This window comes from Haliotis rufescens, unplaced genomic scaffold, assembly GCF_023055435.1.
Source record: "Haliotis rufescens isolate VD_foot unplaced genomic scaffold, xgHalRufe1.0.p SCAF_93, whole genome shotgun sequence".
Taxonomy (NCBI): Eukaryota; Metazoa; Mollusca; class Gastropoda; order Lepetellida; family Haliotidae; genus Haliotis; species Haliotis rufescens.
In genome coordinates this window covers 334,354-355,005 of record NW_025964387.1, presented here as the reverse complement: position 1 = coordinate 355,005, position 20,652 = coordinate 334,354, and the positions used below count along the sequence as shown (strand labels likewise).

General features: G+C 45.1%; 3 protein-coding genes across 17 annotated transcripts in view; 2 read left to right on the top strand and 1 right to left on the bottom strand.

Moving 5' to 3' along the window:
- Positions 1 to 14,439, top strand: part of LOC124131996 (TBCC domain-containing protein 1-like) — a 32,282-nt gene extending 17,843 nt beyond the window's left edge. The window contains exons 16-22 of one of the 8 annotated variants that reach the window (XR_007219767.1): positions 8,708 to 8,883; positions 9,315 to 9,412; positions 11,558 to 11,707; positions 12,411 to 12,455; positions 12,648 to 12,714; positions 12,761 to 12,793; positions 13,066 to 14,439. Coding sequence is in view for 7 of the 8 variants with exons in the window: in XM_048391624.1 (XP_048247581.1) it covers positions 8,708 to 8,883; positions 9,315 to 9,412; positions 11,558 to 11,707; positions 12,411 to 12,455; positions 12,648 to 12,680 (502 nt within the window). In the remaining variant the exon portion in view is untranslated. Of the gene's footprint in view, positions 1 to 8,707; positions 8,884 to 9,314; positions 9,413 to 11,557; positions 11,708 to 12,410 lie in introns of all 8 variants that reach the window. The other 7 variants (XM_048391624.1, XM_048391623.1, XM_048391622.1 and 4 more) reach the window with 7 other exon arrangements.
- LOC125377689 (cell wall protein RBR3-like) lies at positions 12,756 to 14,439 on the top strand. Its single transcript, XM_048391625.1, has 2 exons — positions 12,756 to 12,867; positions 12,915 to 14,439. Exons 1-2 carry the CDS (start codon positions 12,756 to 12,758, stop codon positions 13,418 to 13,420), a joined length of 618 nt encoding a protein of 205 aa, XP_048247582.1. The 3' UTR covers positions 13,421 to 14,439.
- A 1,575-nt stretch (positions 14,440 to 16,014) lies between these two features.
- The window catches only part of LOC124131997 (apoptosis-inducing factor 3-like), a 55,156-nt gene continuing 50,518 nt past the window's right edge, over positions 16,015 to 20,652 (bottom strand). For all 8 annotated transcript variants that reach the window (XM_048391611.1, XM_048391616.1, XM_048391615.1 and 5 more), the window contains 3 exons: positions 19,005 to 19,080; positions 18,134 to 18,238; positions 16,015 to 16,318 (listed from right to left, as the gene is read on the bottom strand). In XM_048391611.1, coding sequence (XP_048247568.1) covers positions 16,276 to 16,318; positions 18,134 to 18,238; positions 19,005 to 19,080 — 224 coding nt within the window. In that variant the 3' untranslated portion in view covers positions 16,015 to 16,275. The remainder of the gene's footprint in view (positions 16,319 to 18,133; positions 18,239 to 19,004; positions 19,081 to 20,652) is intronic.

Sequence of the window (20,652 nt, the reverse complement as noted above, 5' to 3'; positions counted from 1 at the left end):
ATAATGTAACAGTTGTGTGAAATATCTAAACATTACATTAAGTAATACGTTACCACTGTTATACCGAGGCTGTTGTTTCCCACAACTGCTGCTATAGCGAAATCTACCACAGAGATCTCAATTACCTCATGCAGCACGTGCGTAGCTGCCATGTGACACCCTTCACTCTTGTCTCTTTCGTCTGCGTAGCAAGACGTGTATACCTCCTGCTGAAGCGTTCCTTGACTATTTGGTGATATCTATTATAGTCTATTCTCTAATAAACTGCTTTTATGGGGCGTTACGGTCGCTACGCTTGGTTATAATTTTCCCGCCAAACGGAAAAATTTTCCCGCCCTTTTTTATATATACTTGCGGGGTTTGCGTATGCACGTTGTGTGTTACGTTTCCCCTGTTCTTGTATGTTTTGGGGGTTAACATAACTTATTTCTTTAATAAAAGTTATATTTGTATGTTATATGTTCACATTGCTCGTTTATTTTCTTGTGAAAATGCTCGTTTGTGAATCATTGTGGTGCGTGCGTTGTAACCATGTTTTGTTCTTTGTTTATAGCAAACAAACAATGTCTGACATGGATATGTCCCCAGTCTCCACCCCCTCTACCCCTGCTCCTCGGAGTTGCGGGGTGTGCCGAAATTACATTAAGTAATACGTTACCACTGTTATACCAAGGCTGTTGTCCCCCCCAACTGCTGCTATAGCGAAATCTACCACAGAGATCTCAATTACCTCATGCAGCACGTGCGTAGCCACCTAGCTGCCATGTGACACCCTTCACTCTTGTCTCCTTCATCTGCTTAGCAAGACGTGTTTTCTCCTGCTGAAGCGTTCCTTGAAGATTTGGTGATATTTATTATAGTTTATTCTCTAATAAACTGTGCTTTTATGGGGCGTTGCGGTAGCTACGCTTGGTTATTATAATTTTCCCGTCAAACGGAAAATTTTTCCCGCCCTTTTTTCTATATACTTGCGGGGTTCGCGTATGCACGTTGTGTTTTACGTTTCCCCTGTTCTTGTATGTTTTGGGGGTTAACATAACTTATTTCTTTAATAAAAGTTATATGTGTATGTTATATGTTCACATTGCTCGTTTATTTTCTTGTGAAAATGCTCGTTTGTGAATCATTGTGGTGCGTGCGTTGTAACCATGTTTTGTTCTTTGTTTATAGCAAACAATCAATGTCTGACATGGATATGTCCCCAGTATCCACCCCCTCTACCCCTGCTCCTCGGAGTTGTGGGGTGTGCAGAAAGTTTTTGTCGTCCCGGGATCCCCACGATCGTTGCCCGCGGTGCAGGGTTCCTTGCGGGGACACCCGGTGCACCCTGTGTGAAGGTCTGGGGCCTGCGGAGTGTGAGCGGTACCGGCTGTACGTACAGTCCGTCTCCACCCCTGTGGTGGCCGGTTCGTCCGGTCCGGGTCCCCGTGCGGGTACCACCTCCTCGGCTGCGGCGGATCCCCTTGCGGCCCTGGGGCTGTCTGGGGATTCCGTCGCCGCATTGTTGTCGAAACTTGTGGACTCCAAGCTGGCGGCCTTATCGCAAGATAGGCCGCTGGCTGTTCCGTCCCCGGCCTCTTCGGTGGCCGCGGGTTCGGACGCGGGGTCCACCGCTACGGCGGCGGCTGCCGTGGTTACCGGTCCTTCCCCCGAACCGTTGCTTCCGCTATCGGTTAAGGACCGCGTTGCCATGGTGTATGACCTCTTTGAGGACATGCCAAAGCCCCTGCCGATACTGCGGGGAATCCACGGTTCCGTGGGTTCCTCTGAGGTATACGACGAGACGTCCAACAAGGCTTTCCCGGCATCAACCTTGCTGCGCGGGATTAAGCCTTCTTTGGAGAAGGCCTTCACGGCTGCCTCCGGTCGGGGTCTCCCGTTACCTCCCCCGTCGTGGAGAAAAGGGTCTTTCCCAGTACATGACCTTGCCTTTCCCGAGGCTGGTCCTTCTGCGGAAGCCCATGTGGAGCGTTTGGGGGTCCGTGCCCCACCGGTTGCCACGGTACCACAAGGTACCTTGCAACAGCTGGACACCCTCGCTCGACACTCCATGCTGCCAACGTCTCACGGAGACACATACCTGGCTGCAGCGGCCAGTCTGGTCGAAGGTTCTCCCACGGACCGAGACCAGCGCATTTACAACTGCTTGCTCGGTTTGAATGCTTCCCTGGAGTACGTTGCCGGGGCTTCGGCCTTTGTTTCCGGCACGTGCCATTTTCTTCGGCGCCAGTCGTATCTGGTTGCTTCAGGGTTGGACGCTGCTAATCAGGAGGTGCTCCTTTCGCAGCCTTGGTCTGCTCGGACCCTGTTTAATAACAAGATCCCTGGGGTTCTGAAGGAACAACAGGCCGCTGTGTCTACCGAGGCCTCTCGGCACACAATGGATCTTGTGGGGTCCTTGCATAGGCGCCTGGGTGCCGCTCCGAAGCGGAGTGCGCCCCAGCATGCTGCGTCTGGCAGGCCTAAGGGGTCGGGTCCTTCCTCCGGGAAGAAGCCCCGCTCTGAGGGCTCCGGTAAGGGTTCTCAGCAGCCCTTTCGCGGGAAGAAGGGGAACTGGGGGAAGCCCAAGTCGTCTAAGGACGGCAAGGGCCCCTCCAGGTGACTCTCATTGGAGGGGTTCGTATGCCAACATACCTGTACATATCGCGTACCTGGACGACTCGCTAGTAGCAAATCGAATGACGGACACCCTGTCACGCCATCTCGTTTTCGCACATCGGCTCTTGGAGCAATTGGGGTGGATTGTCAATCTCCCCAAGAGCGAGTTAACCCCTTCTCAGAACTTGCAGTTCATCAGAGGTCGGTTCAACACGGTGTCCCATCGCCTATTTGTCCCCCCAGACCGGTGGCACAAAATTCAGGCGATGATTGCCAAAGTCTTAGCGGTGCAACAGACTGTTCACTTTTGGGAACAGCTGTTAGGGCTACTTGTATCAGCCCAGGACTGCACCGAACGGGGTCGTCTCCAACTCCGCCCGCTGCAACGGTTTTTAATCCAGTTGTTAGCAACGGAGGTGAACAGTGCGACCGTCGCCCTCCCGGATCGGCTCCGACCTTATCTGGAGTGGTGGACGCTCCCTTACAATGTCTTATCAGGAGTCTCTATGCGGCCCTACCGGGACGCGTTGCACCTATATACAGACGCCTCTCTAGTGGGCTGGGGCGCCCATCTAGAGGGGGAGGTGAGCTCGGGGCTGTGGTGCGTAGACGAACTAGGTCTTCACATCAATTGTCTCGAGTTCAAGGCAGTGATCAACGCAGTCAATCACTGGAAGCATCGTCTCGTCGATGCCGACGTCTTATGCTGGCGACCGACAACACGACGGTAGTGTCCTATGTGAACAAACTAGGGGGAACCCACAGTCACTCGCTACTCGATCTCACGTTCGAGTTTTACGCTCTGGTGGACAGTGTCCCATGCCAGATACGCGTGGATGTTGTCACCGAGCGTCTGAGGAGTAAAGGTTTTTCTCGCCGGGCGTCTCGGGCATACGTTAGTATGCATCGTGATTCTACCCAGAAGGTGTATAATGCACGTTGGGTTATTTTCACGAAGTGGTGTTGTAAACATCACATTCATTCGCCAGATAAGGTATCTGTGCAGGATATTGCTCGTTTCATGTCTCACTTGCGAGAGACCCGGAAACTCTCTGGGGGTTCCATTGCCAACTATGTCTCGTCCGTTGCTACGGTACGGGACGTTGCTATGGGTACCAGTCTCTCCAAAGAGCCGGTGATACGGGGTATTATCAAGGGTTTCAAACAGCACGATCTTTAGAAGGGCCGCCTTCGGGCACCGGCCTGGGATCTTTCCCTAGTGTTGAAATCACTTACGGAAGCTCTGTATGAACCCTTGCATAGTGCTTCGTTCCGGCATGTGACTTGGAAAACAGCATTTCTCCTCTCCTTTGCCACGGCGGCACGTGTATCCGAAATTCATGCACTCGATGTCGCCAAGGTACGATTCGATAGGGGTGACGAAGGAGCGGTCCGCCTGGGCCTGCTCATGGGCTTCCTCGCCAAGAATCAGAGAATCTGGCAAACGGAGAGAGAATTCACTGTAAGATCACTCAAGGAAATCTTACATCCTGCTGATACTGAGGACAGAGCGCTGTGTCCGGTTAGGGCCCTTAAGTATTATCTTAAGGCTTCGAATGAACGTAGACAAGGGCGTGACCGTCTGTTCATATCGTGTAACCCTAATCACACGGTTGACATAACTCGCAACTCGATTGCGTTGTGGCTTCGTTCTGTCATCAATCTGGCGTACCGGTCTCGGGGGTAACCGGTAGCGGGGTCAAACCCGCACGAGATCAGGGCGCTAGCGGCAACATTTGCCCTACACTCAAATATCTCTGTTCACAGAATATTACGAGGTTGTTACTGGCGTTCTGACTCGGTTTTTGCCAATCATTACCTCAGAAAGGTTTCTGATGAAGACGTGGAGGGGGTGCACCGTCTTGGGCCGCTGATCGCGGCACAAGCGGTCATCTAGGGGGTGTGTCCAGCGCAATTCCAAACTCCGCAGTCGTCAGTCCTTGCACGGTGGTCAATCTGGGTCGTCTCCAATGTTCCCACAAACCAGCGCACTCACACCACAGGTGAGGCAGCTTTTTGTGTGTTTTGTCCTTATTTGTATTTTGACAATTATGCATTTAATTGTCGTGTATTCCAACCTTGTGATACATGCTTACGAATACTGGAATTAGGTCACGCGCCTATTACATACTTTAAGTAGGCTTGCTCGGGGATATACGGTCGGAATGAAATTAATTTCCCTCTTTCGACTGTTTAACCTGATCTAAGATTTAGCTCACGCGGATACAGTGTTCTCATCCGCTGCGGCGATGAAATACCTATCGAGTGGGGCCGTTTGGAGTCACCAATCGTTTTGGCAATGACGATTGAGCCTTACGGTATGCGCTTGACCGTGCTTTGGTAGTCCTATAGGGTAACGCCTAGCTAGGTGCATGCGCATCGAGTGCTTCCGCCTTGATGTTTAATTCTGCTGGTCGGAAGGAACGCTAGCAGTCAGGATTCGGGTTGTAGGTGCTCCCCACCGCCTACTGTGGTAGTCAGCCTCGGTATAACAGTGGTAACGTATTACTTAATGTAATTTGTAGAATTTTCCTATTCGGAATATTCTATAAGTAATACATTACCACTGGACTGCTGCCCGCCCGTCCACCCCCGAGCACTTGCTCTCGCAGGAGACAAGAGTGAAGGGTGTCACATGGCAGCTAGGTGGCTACGCACGTGCTGCATGAGGTAATTGAGATCTCTGTGGTAGATTTCGCTATAGCAGCAGTTGTGGGTATAACAGTGGTAACGTATTACTTATAGAATATTCCGAATAGGAAAATTCTACAAAACATGGTGTTGGCCATCTGTCTTTGAGTCTCCAGGAAAACATGGTTTGATGAATGAAGTTGGTTATCAGATACACATTCATGATCTTGAGCAAAGTTATTTGAAATATTCCTATTTTCTGGCAGAAAGTCATTTGCATTAGGATCTAACCTTGGATGCCAGGACTGACCAGTGTTGTAATGTACAGGATTGGAACAAGGATTCGATAGTTGCCAAGAAGGCCGGTCAGTGCAGTGATTCGCAGGATTGGAAATCATTTGCTCATCGTGCATATCAGGTTTAATTTCGGATGTAAAAGGAAAGATCTGATTTATCTCATCGTGGTCTGTACCTCGTATCTTTACCTTCATCTCGGTTGTAGACTTTACCTCAGCATCGGCAAATATCTGATGGTCTTGGCGATCTCCATGTCGAGCTCGAGCTCATGCATGGATGTCAGGGCCTGTGTCATTGAATGCAGTATGGCCTTTTCTGCACGAAGCTCAGCAAGTTTCGCTTTCTCAAAAATATGAGCAGACCTAGTAGAGCTTATGGTAGACTTTTTAGAATTAACTGAACGCTTAGATAGCCCACTGATTACAGAATTTTGTTTTGAAATGGATTTTCTGTTAACTTGATCAGACAACTCACGTTCAACATGTTGGATCCAACTCACGACCAAATCCCTGAAACCATGAGCTTCATTCAGCTTAACCGCAGCATGCTGAATAGACTTCACTTTCTCCTCAGGAGTGTCAAGTTCACTGGAATAGAGCTTAGAGCTTTTTTCGTAACTGGAAAACAAAGCAGCAAAATTATCAAGAAAAGATTTAACTAAATGCAAATTATCACGATTGTTCATAAGAGAAACAAGTTCATTTTTGCACTGAGTCAACGCAGAAAGAGCAGCAATACTCTTGTTCCTTAGCAGACGTTAGCAGATGTTCACTTTTGCCTTTCTCCGTAAGAATTCTGTCGTACTGGACGTTGTGAAGTGTCCTTATTCTCTTCGACTCCCAGCATGTCCCAGTGTTCGTCCTCTTCTACAGGATTGGAAACGTCCGAGTAATCCCGCATGTCTCTTGTAGCCATGACTCTTTAACTACAGATGTCACTTTTCAACAATTAACACCTGTTGTGCGATAAATTGCTTTACAGTTAAACGTTAAATCCCTGTACTGTTAAGCAATAAACAGTTCAAAATCAACTTCAAATGTATCCCGGACTGTAACTGATAACCGTTTTGAACAGTCTAAGATGAGTGTGTACTGGCCTCCATTACGGTAAGACGTTCAATATTCTGCCATTTTACCAACAATTACACCCCACTGTCTGTATATTTTTCTGAACTAATGTGGATGCAAGACGACAAAACTAACACTTGCATCAACAGGGTTTATTTCGTGACATTTAACGTAGTACAGTTTATAGTTAGAGCCATGGCTTTAGGAATAATTGGTGACAGTTGGTGACGAGTTGGTGACAAATTGAAGCGTCGACAAGTTGATGAGGTTCAGAAAACTACAATAAACAATAGCTTTTTGTAAATTCAGAAACATTTACCAATTTTCCTAGTATTTAACACATTCGAAATTACATCCAAATGAAGCAATAAATACATTGACTACATTGAATTTATGCAAAATTACCAAGCACACATTTGCATAATGTAACAGTTGTGTGAAATATCTAAACAATTTTGCATTAAATTAATATTTTGGCATATATACAATTTCAGGGTGTTCAGAAATAAACATAAAACCTTACAATGAAAGGGAAAGGTACTCACATGTGTCTTTACAAAGTTCAAATATAGCAGGCAGTAAGGTGAGAACCTGGCAGCATGGAGGTCCAATACACACTGGTGAGCATGTGCTTCCAAATGCATGAGCTTTGAAGAGGTCGCGACATGACCTGTGAGCTTTGACATTGCACATGAAGGTTAAGGTCACGAGGTAGTGGAAAGTTACTGAGAACATGTAAACATTTTATACATGTATCTTAGAATTGATAAATATTACGTGGAAATTGAACTTTAGAATATTAGTGTAATAATAAAGTGTCTTAATCATTGGACCTCCATGGATAATAAGTTAAATCAATTGTAACAATTTTAACTTGATTTCATGTCATTTCACTAACAGTTCATACTTTGAAACATTAGGAAATCTTGCATCTACAGAGGCATCTGCAGTGAATCAAATTACCACCAACATTCGGTCACTCGGGCAGTTCAAACATTGACCTAGTGCCTTTGATTGCCATTATAAGCTTTGTCACTTCACCTGTGAATATTATGACAAAATCCTTATCGACTCATACGGCTGGAATATTATCTAGACCAACGCTGTGGGAATACCGAGGCAGAATGGGTCATCGACATCCATGTTTGTTATTTATATAGAAACGGGCTCTGTCCGTCCGTCCGTCACGTTTCGTTTCCGGAGCATAACTCATAAACCGTTCAATATTTTTTCATCAAACTTTGAAGGTCTGTCAGGTACATGCTGAACTGGTGCCTTTTGCTATTTAGAAATTTTAGAAATTATTATTTTTTACGTTTCCATGGCAACAAGATGGACTTAGGTTCTGTGAGGGTAGGGTTCATTTCCGGAGCATAACTCATAAACCGTTCAATATTTATTCATCAAACTTTGTAGGTCTGTCAGGTACATGCTGAACTGGTGCCTTTTGCTATTTAGAAATTTTGGAAATTTTTATTTTTTTACGTTTCCATGACAGCAAGATTGACTTAGGTTCCAAACTCTTCTTTTTTTTACAATTTCCATGACAAGTTCCACCTCGGTTAAAAAAGGTTAGGATTTGTTTAGATTTAATTATGTCATAAATTCTGCAACAGGGGCGGGGGATATAGCCACGTTAGTGGCAAACTCTTGTTGAGCTTTGTTTCCAACACTGCTACAAGAGTTACCTCCCATATACAATGTGCGGATGATACCGGAATTGGTATTAGTTTAGCCATGGTTAACAAATCAGTCATTATTCCTGCATCCTTTGATGACATCAACCGTGAAGATCCGGGGTAGAATAGGTCTTCAGCAACCCATGCTTGCCGTAAAAGGTGACTATTCTTGGGGTAAGAGGCCACTAACGGGATCGGGTGGTCAAGCTCACTGACTTTGTTGATGCATGTCATCGTATCCTAATTGCATGGATCGATGCTCGTGATGTCAATCACTGGATTATCTGGTCCAGACTTGATTATTTACAGACCACAGTCATATAGCTGGAATATTGCTGAGTGTGTCGTTCAACAACAGACAAACAAAAAACTTTGATGACCTTAATGATGTGATGCCAAGCTGGCGGCGTGATGAACACATGGTCCTTGTTCCAGTGGGTGTACTCTGTGTACCCTGCATCTGCTGACCCCCACACGCCCTGTGCTGCTCAGCGGGAACGACACCATCCTCCTGGCTCCGTACCACACATTCTACCCCCAGCTGGAGGAACACATGTCCCTCGTCAGCATCTCCGCATCACTCAACTTCTGGGACCAGCCACTGTGTGTGGGTGAGTACCCTTCTTTATCACAGTTACTTATCTAAAAAATCAGACCAGGACTTTGTTTTCTAGGGCTAAAAAAAATAATAGTCTTGGTTCTCAGGCTCTGCCCGCATCATTATAAAGTTCGCTGCACGTTTCGTTTTTATTACGATTTTGAAAAAAAAATTATCCTTTAATATTCCAAATACAACGGTAGTCAAATACTGTATTCCCGTATTTTACTCATCAAGGAATACATTTATGTAGGGAGGCCCTTTCCCAGGTTGATTATTCTTTGTTTATTTGGTTACAAACTAGTATAAAAAAAAAGAGGAAAAAAACAAACTCCGCCCGCCCGCACTATATTTTCAAAAAACATTGCCTGAGAACCAATTCTTTTATTTTTTTAAGCCTTGTAGTGTAAGGCATATATGAAGATGACCAATCTTGTATTGCAGGGCCTGATCACCGAGACGAGACACCCATTTGGGAAATAATGCCAGTCCACGAGTTCTTCACTTTCACTGTGCCCTTTGACATGGAAGGACCAACCAAGGTCAGTTGACTACACTCAGAGTAAGGATAGGATTTATGGATGAGCAACTTCTTTATTACAGTTAGGAGCGATGTTTCGGTGTAAGTTCTAACATCGTTATCAAGCAAGTGATGTACAGTTTTGGTTGTTTGGTTTGTTGTTAAACGTCACACTCAGCAATATTCCAGCTATGTGATGACGGTTTGTAAATAATCGAGTCTCGACAAGACAATCCAGTGATTGACATCATGAGCATCAATCTCGCAACTGGGATGGGATGACATCCATCAACCAAGTCAGCGAGCCTGAGATCCTGATCTTACGACAAGCATAATTGCCTTTTACGGCAAGCATGGTTTTCTGAAGACCTATTCTACCCCGGATATTTTGTGTAAGTTGTCATGTGTCAATTAGTGGTTCAGAAGAAGTCGTTTGAAACGTACGGACGACGGTGAGCAAATAATCAAATCTGGACCAGACAATCCAATGATTGACATCATGAGTATCGATCCACACAATTGGGATCTATGACATTCATCAACCAAGTCAGCGAGCCTGACCAACCGATCCCGTTAGTCGCCTCTTACGACAAGCATGGGTTGCTGAGACAAGAGATGTACAGAGTGTGGTTGACAAGTATATATATATAGAGGTAGGAGGCAGTGTTTATACATTAGAGTAGATATCAGATGTAGTTACATTGGAGTGGAGAGGCCTGTTATGTACACAAAAGGATTATGACTGAGTGGGTGTTTGATGATTTGAGTTGATGGTAAGATGTAATAACCTTGGTCACGGTTATCCGTACTTAGTACTGCAACTTCTGGGTGGCCCAGTCCTCTAAGGCGCTGCGATTCTCTGTGCAGAGTTGCGTCCATTGGACACGCCAGAAACCTATGATTGTGGGTTCGAATCCCGGTTCGCCCCGATTAGGTTTCTAGGTTTGTCAGCACCATACCCGTGCTCGTGGGTTTCACCGAAATGGTAAACGTCTGAGACCTGTATCACTTCGGGCTTTCCTCCCACAATAAGCTGACACGCTGCGTTATAACTGGAATACTGTTCAAAGCGGCGTTAAACCCAACTCACTCACTCACTAGTACTCCAACTTCTAAATACCTATCAAAGAAGTTACACTCAGGGTATAGGTTCCCAGTTGACACAGACCACTAAACTGTGCTGAGGACTAATAAGAATCTGTGATGGTAGTCCTCATTGACTAGTAGCTGACCTAGTATTCAAATCTCAATACTACAGTTTTGCTGCAAATTTGAACTTAATAAAACTGAAAATGAAAACCATAGTAAACATTTTTGTCCTGTTCAAGCAGGACTACCTACACACTCTGAGGATTAGTGAAATAAGTTTACAATAATCCTCTGGACTAATCTTTTATAAGACATATTTTTAGACTGCCTGGACCATCACCATAGATTGTAATGATGCAGCTGGAATATTGCTGTCTGACATAAAACAACATTCACTCACTCAATTTAGATAATAATTCAACAACTGCCGACCATTTAGCCCACCATCACAGAAGGTTGACAATGTGAGTGTATGGCACAGTATCCCTCGTAAACTTTCACAGTTTGTCATTTCCTCTGGAACCACAAGGCTATATGGTAATGATATCAGCAGAGTTTCCTACTTGTACAAATTTTGCACATTTTGTACGCTACAACCTGAGACATGATTATACTCCCTACCCACTTCACTGTACACCATGTTACTCTTGTTGCAAGGAAAGCAGTTTGTTTCGTTGTTCATTCTGTTTTGTTTCAGTATTTTGTGACTGGATTACTGTATATGTGCCTCTGTAGCATTTGGAAGCATTATCCTTATGAAATATGAAACTTGTATATTTACTCCAAACTTTTTAAGTAACAAAAGCTGAACATGCTAAATGAAACTGGTAGCAAAACAGTGGCATATGTGGATGAATTCGCATCTGAAAAGTCCAAATTATATGAAAGTTGTCTTCAAGCAAAAATTCTTTGAAAAGTATTCATTGATTCTTGGAGGACAAAGGTCGACGATTGTACAGAGTGGAAGGAGTTGTGGGTCGGCATCTCTGTTTCAGCATCAGGGGCAGGTCCTCCAGGTCACATGACACTGGATCTCGGCATAAAACCATACTGGAATTGTTTTTGTTATCGCATGTAGTCCATTCCTGGAGGTCTGCCCAGCCGGCACCAGAAGGCAGTCGGCCAGCGGCACAAGGAGATTGACCGCTGGCAGAAGATGGTGAAAGACGCGGGATTGACTCGGGACCAGAGGAAGGAGTTTCAGGGCTTGGTTGAGACCAGGTTCCATGTAAGTTTTGTTTGTTTGTTTGTTGTTTAACGAGGCACTCAGCTTTTTTCCAGCTATATGATTGTGATCTGTAGATAATCAAGTCTGGGCCAGACAATCCAGAGATTGACATCATGAGCATCAGTCTCACAATTGGGATGCGATAACATGCACCAACCAAGTCAGCGAGCCTGAGCACCCAATCTTATGACAAGCCTAGTTGCCTTTTACGGCAAGCATGGGTTGCTAAAGACCTATTCTACACAGATCCTCCGTGTGCGTTGTCATGTGTCATCAATACAGTCAGCATCATCAATATTTTGTAATCACTACGTTCCTCCATCAACCAGGAGTTATACCAAGTAAATGAGTGAATGAGTGTGTTGGGTTTAACACCCCTTTGAACAGTATTCCATTTTTATCACGGCATGTCAACTTAATGTGGGAGGAAAGCCCGAAGTGATCCAGGTCTCAGACATTTACCACTTCGGTGAAACCCACGGGCACAGGTATGGTGCTGACAATCCTAGAAACATAATCGGGGCGAACCGCGATTCGAACCCACTATCATAATTTCTGGCATCAAAGGGACAAAACTCTGCACAGGGAAGTGAGGTGCCTAAAATGCCTGGATCACTCATGGCCCTTCCATAGGAGGTGAGACAGCAGTCATGGCTGCCTGAGTAGAACTACTCCCTGCTAACTGATTGTGTTGACCTTACAGGTGTGGTTATCAGAGATGGGTCACAAGAAGGAACTAGACAGTCTGGTGCTGCCCCTGCAGTCCCAGGGCAAGAGATGAGGCTCACCTCAACAGTCCCAGGGCAAGAGATGAGGCTAGCCTCGACAGTCCCAGGGCAAGAGATGAGACTAGCCTTGACAATGATGTCTTACAGTCCCAGGGCAAGAGATGAGGCTCACCTCAACAGTCCCAGGGCAAGAGATGAGGCTAGCCTCGACAGTGCTGCCCCTACAGTCCCAGGGCAAGAGATGAGGCTAGCCTCGACAGTCCCAGGGCAAGAGATGAGGCTAGCCTTGACAATGATGTCTTACAGTCTCAGGGCAAGAGATGAGACTCACCTCAACAGTCCCAGGGCAAGAGATGAGGCTAGCCTTGACAATGATGTCTTACAGTCCCAGGGCAAGAGATGAGGCTCACCTCAACAGTCCCAGGGCAAGAGATGAGGGTAGCCTCGACAGTGCTGCCCCTACAGTCTCAGGGCAAGAGATGAGACTCACCTCAACAGTCCCAGGGCAAGAGATGAGGCTAGCCTCGACAGTGCTGCCCCTACAGTCTCAGGGCAAGAGATGAGACTCACCTCAACAGTCCCAGGGCAAGATATCAGGCTAGCCTCGACAGTCCCAGGGCAAGAGATGAGGCTAGCCTCAACAGTCCCAGGGCAAGAGATGAGACTCACCTCAACAGTCCCAGGGCAAGAGATGAGGCTAGCCTCGACAGTCCCAGGGCAAGAGATGAGGCTAGCCTCGACAGTCCGCGGGCAAGAGATGAGGCTAGCCTTGACAGTGATGTCTTACAGTCCCAGGGCAAGAGATGAGGCTCACCTCAACAGTCCCAGGGCAAGAGATGAGGCTAGCCTCAACAGTCCCAGGGCAAGAGATGAGGCTAGCCTCGACAGTCCCAGGGCAAGAGATGAGGCTAGCCTCGACAGTCCGCGGGCAAGAGATGAGGCTAGCCTTGACAGTGATGTCTTACAGTCCCAGGGCAAGAGATGAGAACCACCTCAACAGTCCCAGAGCAAGAGATGAGGCTAGCCTTGACAATGATGTCTTACAGTCCCAGGGCAAGAGAGGAGGCTAGCCTGGACAGTGCTGCCCTATAGTACCAGGGCAAGAGATGAGGATAGCCTCACATGTGTGAATCTCTACATTGAACAAGAAAACATTATACAGTGTATTGTTAGGAGTGATTAGCATGACATTGTGTATGAAGGCTTAGATCACAAACACCTGCTCATGTTCATTAATCAGGTTTCTGTCATTTTCACACATGATCTACCAAAAGAAGTTATATCATTTCACATAATTGCTAAGGAAATGTACATATGAAAGTCTACTTTGCCAAGGCAATGTTCATATAATAGTCAAAATAGATGATGCCCTGTTGAACAATGTTTACTTACTGTTTTAGATACATGTATGTTGCATGAAACGGCTGCATTGGATTGCACAAGTATGTCAGATGTCCTGATGTGCACAGAAACAGCATGTTGCTATGGGGTGGGCCAGAGTTGGATACATACTGAACAAAAAAGTTGAGGATCATCAATATTTGGGGGAATATTTTTTTGTAGTGAAGACTGAGCATACAATTTAAAAAATTCTAAACTTCTTTGTTCAGTATACTTGTTAGTGAGTGAGTGAGTGATTATTGTGTCTACATGCTTGAAGGTAAGGTAAATATCTCTGTCACAGTGATATAATTTCAACTCATTTCAAACGTTACCCCGGTATGTCTCATGAATACTATGTGATATATTGATATTTACATCATGTACAATGGCTACATTTGTCTTATACTACTCAAAAGAAGTTAAAGAACACCCTTTCTTTTCATATGACTACGGTTAATCGTCCGATTTTTATTGATTATAGTTCATCTGTCATGACCATTCAACTTCTTTTGAGTAGTATGATGCTGATGCAGAATGTTTGTATCTTATGCATGAGATTGCATCGAAGGCTGGTGAAAACTTGCACTTAGCTTGGTCTTGCAATTAAAGTTAATATGAAAATGTTCTTTGTTATTGTGTTTCCATAAGGAACGTGAAAACAGATTTAGTTATCAAATGCAGAAATTTCACGGGAAGAATAGCAGGAACAAGATAAGAAAATAATTGGGATTGATGACATGCATCAACCAAGTCAGCAAGCCTGACCACCCAATCCCGTTAGTCACCTCTTACGACAAGCAGTCGCCTTTTACGGCAAGCATGGGTTGCTGAAGACCTATTCTACCCCGGATCTTCACGGGTCTGTCCATGATTGAGAAACATCAGCAGATCACAGACAACAATATGTCCTGTCATTCAAATCATATATAATAGGAGCACTGTGATACCCAGTTTGCCATTTCATCAGTGAGCACTTTATCTGAGGCAGAAATCCCAAGAAAGCACACACCATCTCCTTGGACCCAAGAGTTGTGTCCCTTAGCTTCCAGGATCCGCTGAGCTTACTTGACATACATGATATACTGTTCCAATACACCATGACTCTATCTGAGTTACCATGATTCAATCACAACACAATATCACTGGGTTAGAAATGTCCCAAGCAATGTATGCTGGTCATAAGAGAAGATTAATGGATCAGATGGTCAGACTTGGGGACTTGGTTGATTGCGAGTTGTCATATCAATCACTGGATTGTCTGGTCCAGCCCCAAGCAACCCATGCTTGCCATTAAAGGCGACTATGCTTGTTGTAAGAGGCGACTCACGGGATCGGGATCGACTCGCTGACTTGGTTGAGGCATGTCATCACATCCCAATTGCATAGATCGATGCTCATGATGTCAGTCCCTGGAATGTCTGGTCCAGACTCGATTATTCGCTCACCATTGTCTGTATGTCAACAATTTTTTCCAACGACTTCTGCTTCTGAACCACTAATTAGAAATTAACGAAATTTGACTGGAAATATCCCTAGGTGGTGGGGATTAAATATTGTACAAATGGAGGGCCGTTATTGCTTTAAACGTCTTCTTCTCTGGAACTAAGAGATAGATATCAACCATATCTGGTTGGAAGCATTCTCCAATGGTGGGAATTCAAAATGGAGAAATGGAGGGACTGAACCCTTCTGTTCATCTGTCCGGCACTCTCAAAGGAGTTAGAACCTAGACCATAACATGCAAACCCATATTATCCCCACCTGGTAATAAACAGATACATTGTATACATTTGTTTGTTATGAAGAGTATAATACATTTATGCCAATGCCTAAGATCCAGGGCCCCGTTCCACAAACTGATCTTAGCGCTAAGTCGATCATAACTCCCATTCTTTAACACTGACTTACAACAATTGTAGCGCTAAGATCATGGAAACGGTTCCAATCTTTATGCTTCATTTGTATCTAGAGAAGTACATGTTCATGCTGTCAGATTTGCCATCCACCCATTTTAAATGCTGACAGTCAAAATTACGAAATATTTGCAGTATTAATATTATATACATGTACATTTTTTCATGATCGCGAAAATATCCGGGTGAGCGATACAGACCCTATGGGCCTCTTGTTTACAGACTGCCGTCAAACTGCTGAAATATTGCTGAGTGTGCTGCCAGACAACAAATAATCACAAGGAACATTTCAACTGTTTATTTCTTGATAGCACATTCATATATTCACACATAAATACAGGTGTAAGAAATAATAGTCAGTTATTCAATACTACTGGGTAATCCTTTCAGTGTCATCTCTCAGCAGTAATAAGAATATTCACCTCAATCAATCCTCATCATAGCACGTGCATGTCTGGTCAAATGTAACATTGTACATTCGTATAGAACTGAAATATACATTACGTCATGATTTTTACAAGTTTGATTTTGAATGAAAAGATGGTCAGAACTTCTGAAGTCGACTTGTCCATGATTTAGGGTCATCCCTGAAAAAAAGAAACAGAATATGCCGTTATAAACTTTATATCCAGTTACCATGGTTACGTTGATTTCCTCTGGTATTTCTGACTGGCCTTCTTAGGTCATTCAGTCTCTGTCGCAATGATTTCCTTCAACATTTTGGTTCTTAAACACTCAGAAATAATCCTCATAGAATCACATACAAGACCCTGTGCTTAACCTCTCCATGCATACTGGCATATTGCCAGCCTTGTACCAACGAACCTGACCACTGGGATATGAGAATCAGCAATTATTAGTCATCCCAACAATCACTACATCCCCATAGGTCTACGCATCAGGAGCAGCAGCAGCAGCAGCAGCAGCAGCATCAGCAGCATCATCAGCAGCAGCAGCAGCAACAACAGTCACAACAGTAGCAGCAGAAGCAGCAGAGTGGAAGACGCTACCACCTGGACCCATGTGTCTCTACTCCAAATTTAAAACTTTTCTCATAAGCTTCTCTTTCACTCAAAAGGTCTATATGATCTGTCCAGATTGTGTGAGACAGGAATACCAAAAGTACTTTCTCTCCTGGGTGACATGTGAGGTCACGGACCTATCAAGTCCGTGGTGAGGTCAAGGTAAATCACCCACACAATACAGTCGGGGCTTCTTACTGGTATCACCTGTGACTACCTTCTGTGTATGTGTAAATACATGTACCGGTATCCTCCACTTAGCCTCATTATCTCTGTGCTTCATTATAGTGCATGGAGTGAGGAGGTTGGATTTAACGTCGCGTCGATTATTGCACTTATACAGCGACATGCATGCACGTGTGTGTGTGGCTGCTTGTACTAGTCCGGACTGATGCTGATTTATAGTGCTAGCACACTGAGATACCATGCCGCAGTTTAACATGAATACCAACACTCAGACACAGTATACCGACCAGTCCTTGTTTTAGCCCTTTAATGCCGAGCGCCAGACAGGGTAACAACAAGTACCATCTTTTAACGTCTTTTGGTATGACGTGGCCGGGGATCGAACCCTGGACCTTCCGTTCTCCGGGCCACTAGACCACGGAGGCGGTCTTATAGTGCATGGAGTGAGGAAGTTGGATTTTAACACCGCTTTTAACAGTATTCCAGTTATATCACGGTGTGTCAGCTTGATTTAAGAGGTAAGCCCTAAGTGATGCAGGTCTCACACAAACAGCTCTCGTAGATTTCAAGAATATTTTTGTTGAAGTTGAGTTTGTATATCATCATATCGAGTGTATCAATTTTAGTGACCTCAAACGTTTTTTATCACTTTTGTTTATTTTTTTAAACTACTTTTTGAGTTGCAATTGGTGCAATGTCCCTCCTTGTTAGGTAGGGAGAATTTACGTTACAAGGTTTTACATTTGTAATGAAAAAAATAGAATCTCCGGTAGGCTACTACACAAAAAGTACATAATAAATAGGATATTTCATGTGTCAAGTGAAATACATTTCTTTCATCAAGTGACAGGGTGAAGGAAAATATTTCCTTTCCCTCATCACCAGATGAGTGAGTGAGTGAGTGAGTATGGTTTAACACCGCTTTTAGCAATATTCCAGCAATATCTCAGCGGGGGACACCAGAAATGGGCTTCACACATTATACCCATGTCGGGAATCGAATCTGGGTCTTCGGCGTGACGAGCGAACGCTTTAACCACTAGGCTACCCGACCGCCCCATCACCAGATGAGAGAAACATGATATTCACTTGACACATAAAATATCCTCTATGACATGCGAGTTTTACTGATCTACATGGTATTTCTGCCACATGATCTGTGTGTGACATGACGGTAAACAAACAGTTCCTCACTTGATCTCCTCCTTGGTGATGGTTCCCCCATTCAGCATCAGCTGGGCCGCCTGGGACACGATGGGGTCAAAGGCCAGGCTTGCCACTGCCACCACAGTCTCTCCTCTGAAGAAAGAAAGCAGTCAGTACTAACTAGCTTTACAACTAGCATGGGGAAAGTTGCCTGTGCATGACAGGTACTAGGAGCTATACAATGGAGCCTTCAGCTGGGTTTACCGCAGAACATGTGATGCATGAGCTGTAATTTTGGTGATCCCAAACCCACTATCACGCAGACCACACTTTGCGGCAATATGAGCACTATCTCAAGAATACAACACTGGTCAGAATACAAAACCTTCATAGTTTTTTGTTTGTTTGTTGTTTAACGCCGCACTCAGCAATATTCCAGCTATATGACGGCGGTGTGTAAATAATCGAGTCTGGAGCAGACAATCCAGTGTTGACATCATGAACATCAATCCACGCAATTGGGATACGATGACATGCATCAACCAAATCAGCAAGCCTGACAACCCGATCTTGTTAGTTGCCTCATATGACAAGCATAGACACCTTTTACGGCAAGCATGGGTTCTACCCTTAATCTCCATGGGTCACAAAACCTTCACAGCCGAGACAGAGTGTGTGTATTCCGATGATGCAGCTGCATCATAGACAGAAAAATGCAAAACAATTGCAGATGATTCCTTGGTATTTGATTGGCTATCCAAGCCAGGCAGTGAAACAACAAGTACCATATTTAAACATCTTTTGGTATGACAGGGCTGGGGATCAAACCAGAGACCTTCTGCTCTCCGAGGAGACGCTCAATCTGCTACACTACAAAGGCGGTCCGAAATTTAGGGTAGAATGTTGTTGCAGTACTTACTTTGTGTAGAAAGCAACAAATTTTGGTGCTTCCAGATCTCCATGGACAACGACATCGTCATAGCCAGGTCCATATCCTGAAGATACACAATGTCCATCAAGTCACACCCATCAATGTCAGTTAGTCACACCCATCAATGTCAGTCACAGTCACACCCATCAATGTCAGTTAGTCACACCCATCAATGTCAGTCACAGTCACACCCATCAATGTCAGTCACACCCATCAATGTCAGTCACAGTCACACCCATCAATGTCAGTCACAGTCACACCCATCAATGTCAGTCACAGTCACACCCATCAATGTCAGTCACACCCATCAATGTCAGTCACAGTCACACCCATCAATGTCAGTCAGTCACACCCATCAATGTCAGTCACAGTCACACCCCTCAATGTCAGTCACAGTCACACCCATCAATGTCAGTCACAGTCACACCCATCAATGTCAGTCACACCCATCAATGTCAGTCACAGTCACACCCATCAATGTCAGTCACAGTCACACCCATCAATGTCAGTCACAGTCACACCCATCAATGTCAGTCACACCCATCAATGTCAGTCACAGTCACACCCATCAATGTCAGTCACAGTCACACCCCTCAATGTCAGTCACAGTCACACCCATCAATGTCAGTCACAGTCACACCCATCAATGTCAGTCACACCCATCAATGTCAGTCAGTCACACCCATCAATATCAGTCACATTCACACCCATCAATGTCAGTCACAGTCACACCCATCAATGTCAGTCACACCCATCAATGTCAGTCACAGTCACACCCATCAATGTCAGTCACAGTCACACCCATCAATGTCAGTCACAGTCACACCCATCAATGTCAGTCACAGTCACACCCATCAATGTCAGTCACAGTCACACCCATCAATGTCAGTCACAGTCACACCCATCAATGTCAGTCACAGTCACACCCATCAATGTCAGTCACAGTCACACCCATCAATGTCAGTCACAGTCACACCCATCAATGTCAGTCAGTCACATCCATCAATGTCAGTCACAGTCACACCCATCAATGTCAGTCACAGTCACACCCATCAATGTCAGTCACAGTCACACCCATCAATGTCAGTCACAGTCACACCCATCAATGTCAGTCACAGTCACACCCATCAATGTCAGTCACAGTCACACCCATCAATGTCAGTCACACCCATCAATGTCAGTCACAGTCACACCCATCAATGTCAGTCAGTCACACCCATCAATGTCAGTCACAGTCACACCCATCAATGTCAGTCACAGTCACACCCATCAATGTCAGTCACAGTCACACCCATCAATGTCAGTCACAGTCACACCCATCAATGTCAGTCACACCCATCAATGTCAGTCACACCCATCAATGTCAGTCACACCCATCAATGTCAGTAGTATCAAGGCAACTGCCCTCACCCCAAGGGCATTTCCCAGGAGCGGTTGCCCTGTGATCAGGACACCCACAGGTCACATGCAGGTCACACGCAGGTCACATGCAGTATTGTGGAGAACGGTTACAGTCAGTGTTTAGTTATCACATCATTTCTGAATGCATACGCTCACCGCCAAAAGAAACATGAATATCATTCATGTTGGTTAATATATGAAGAATTTCTCATATTCAAGAGATATTAGATTGGTT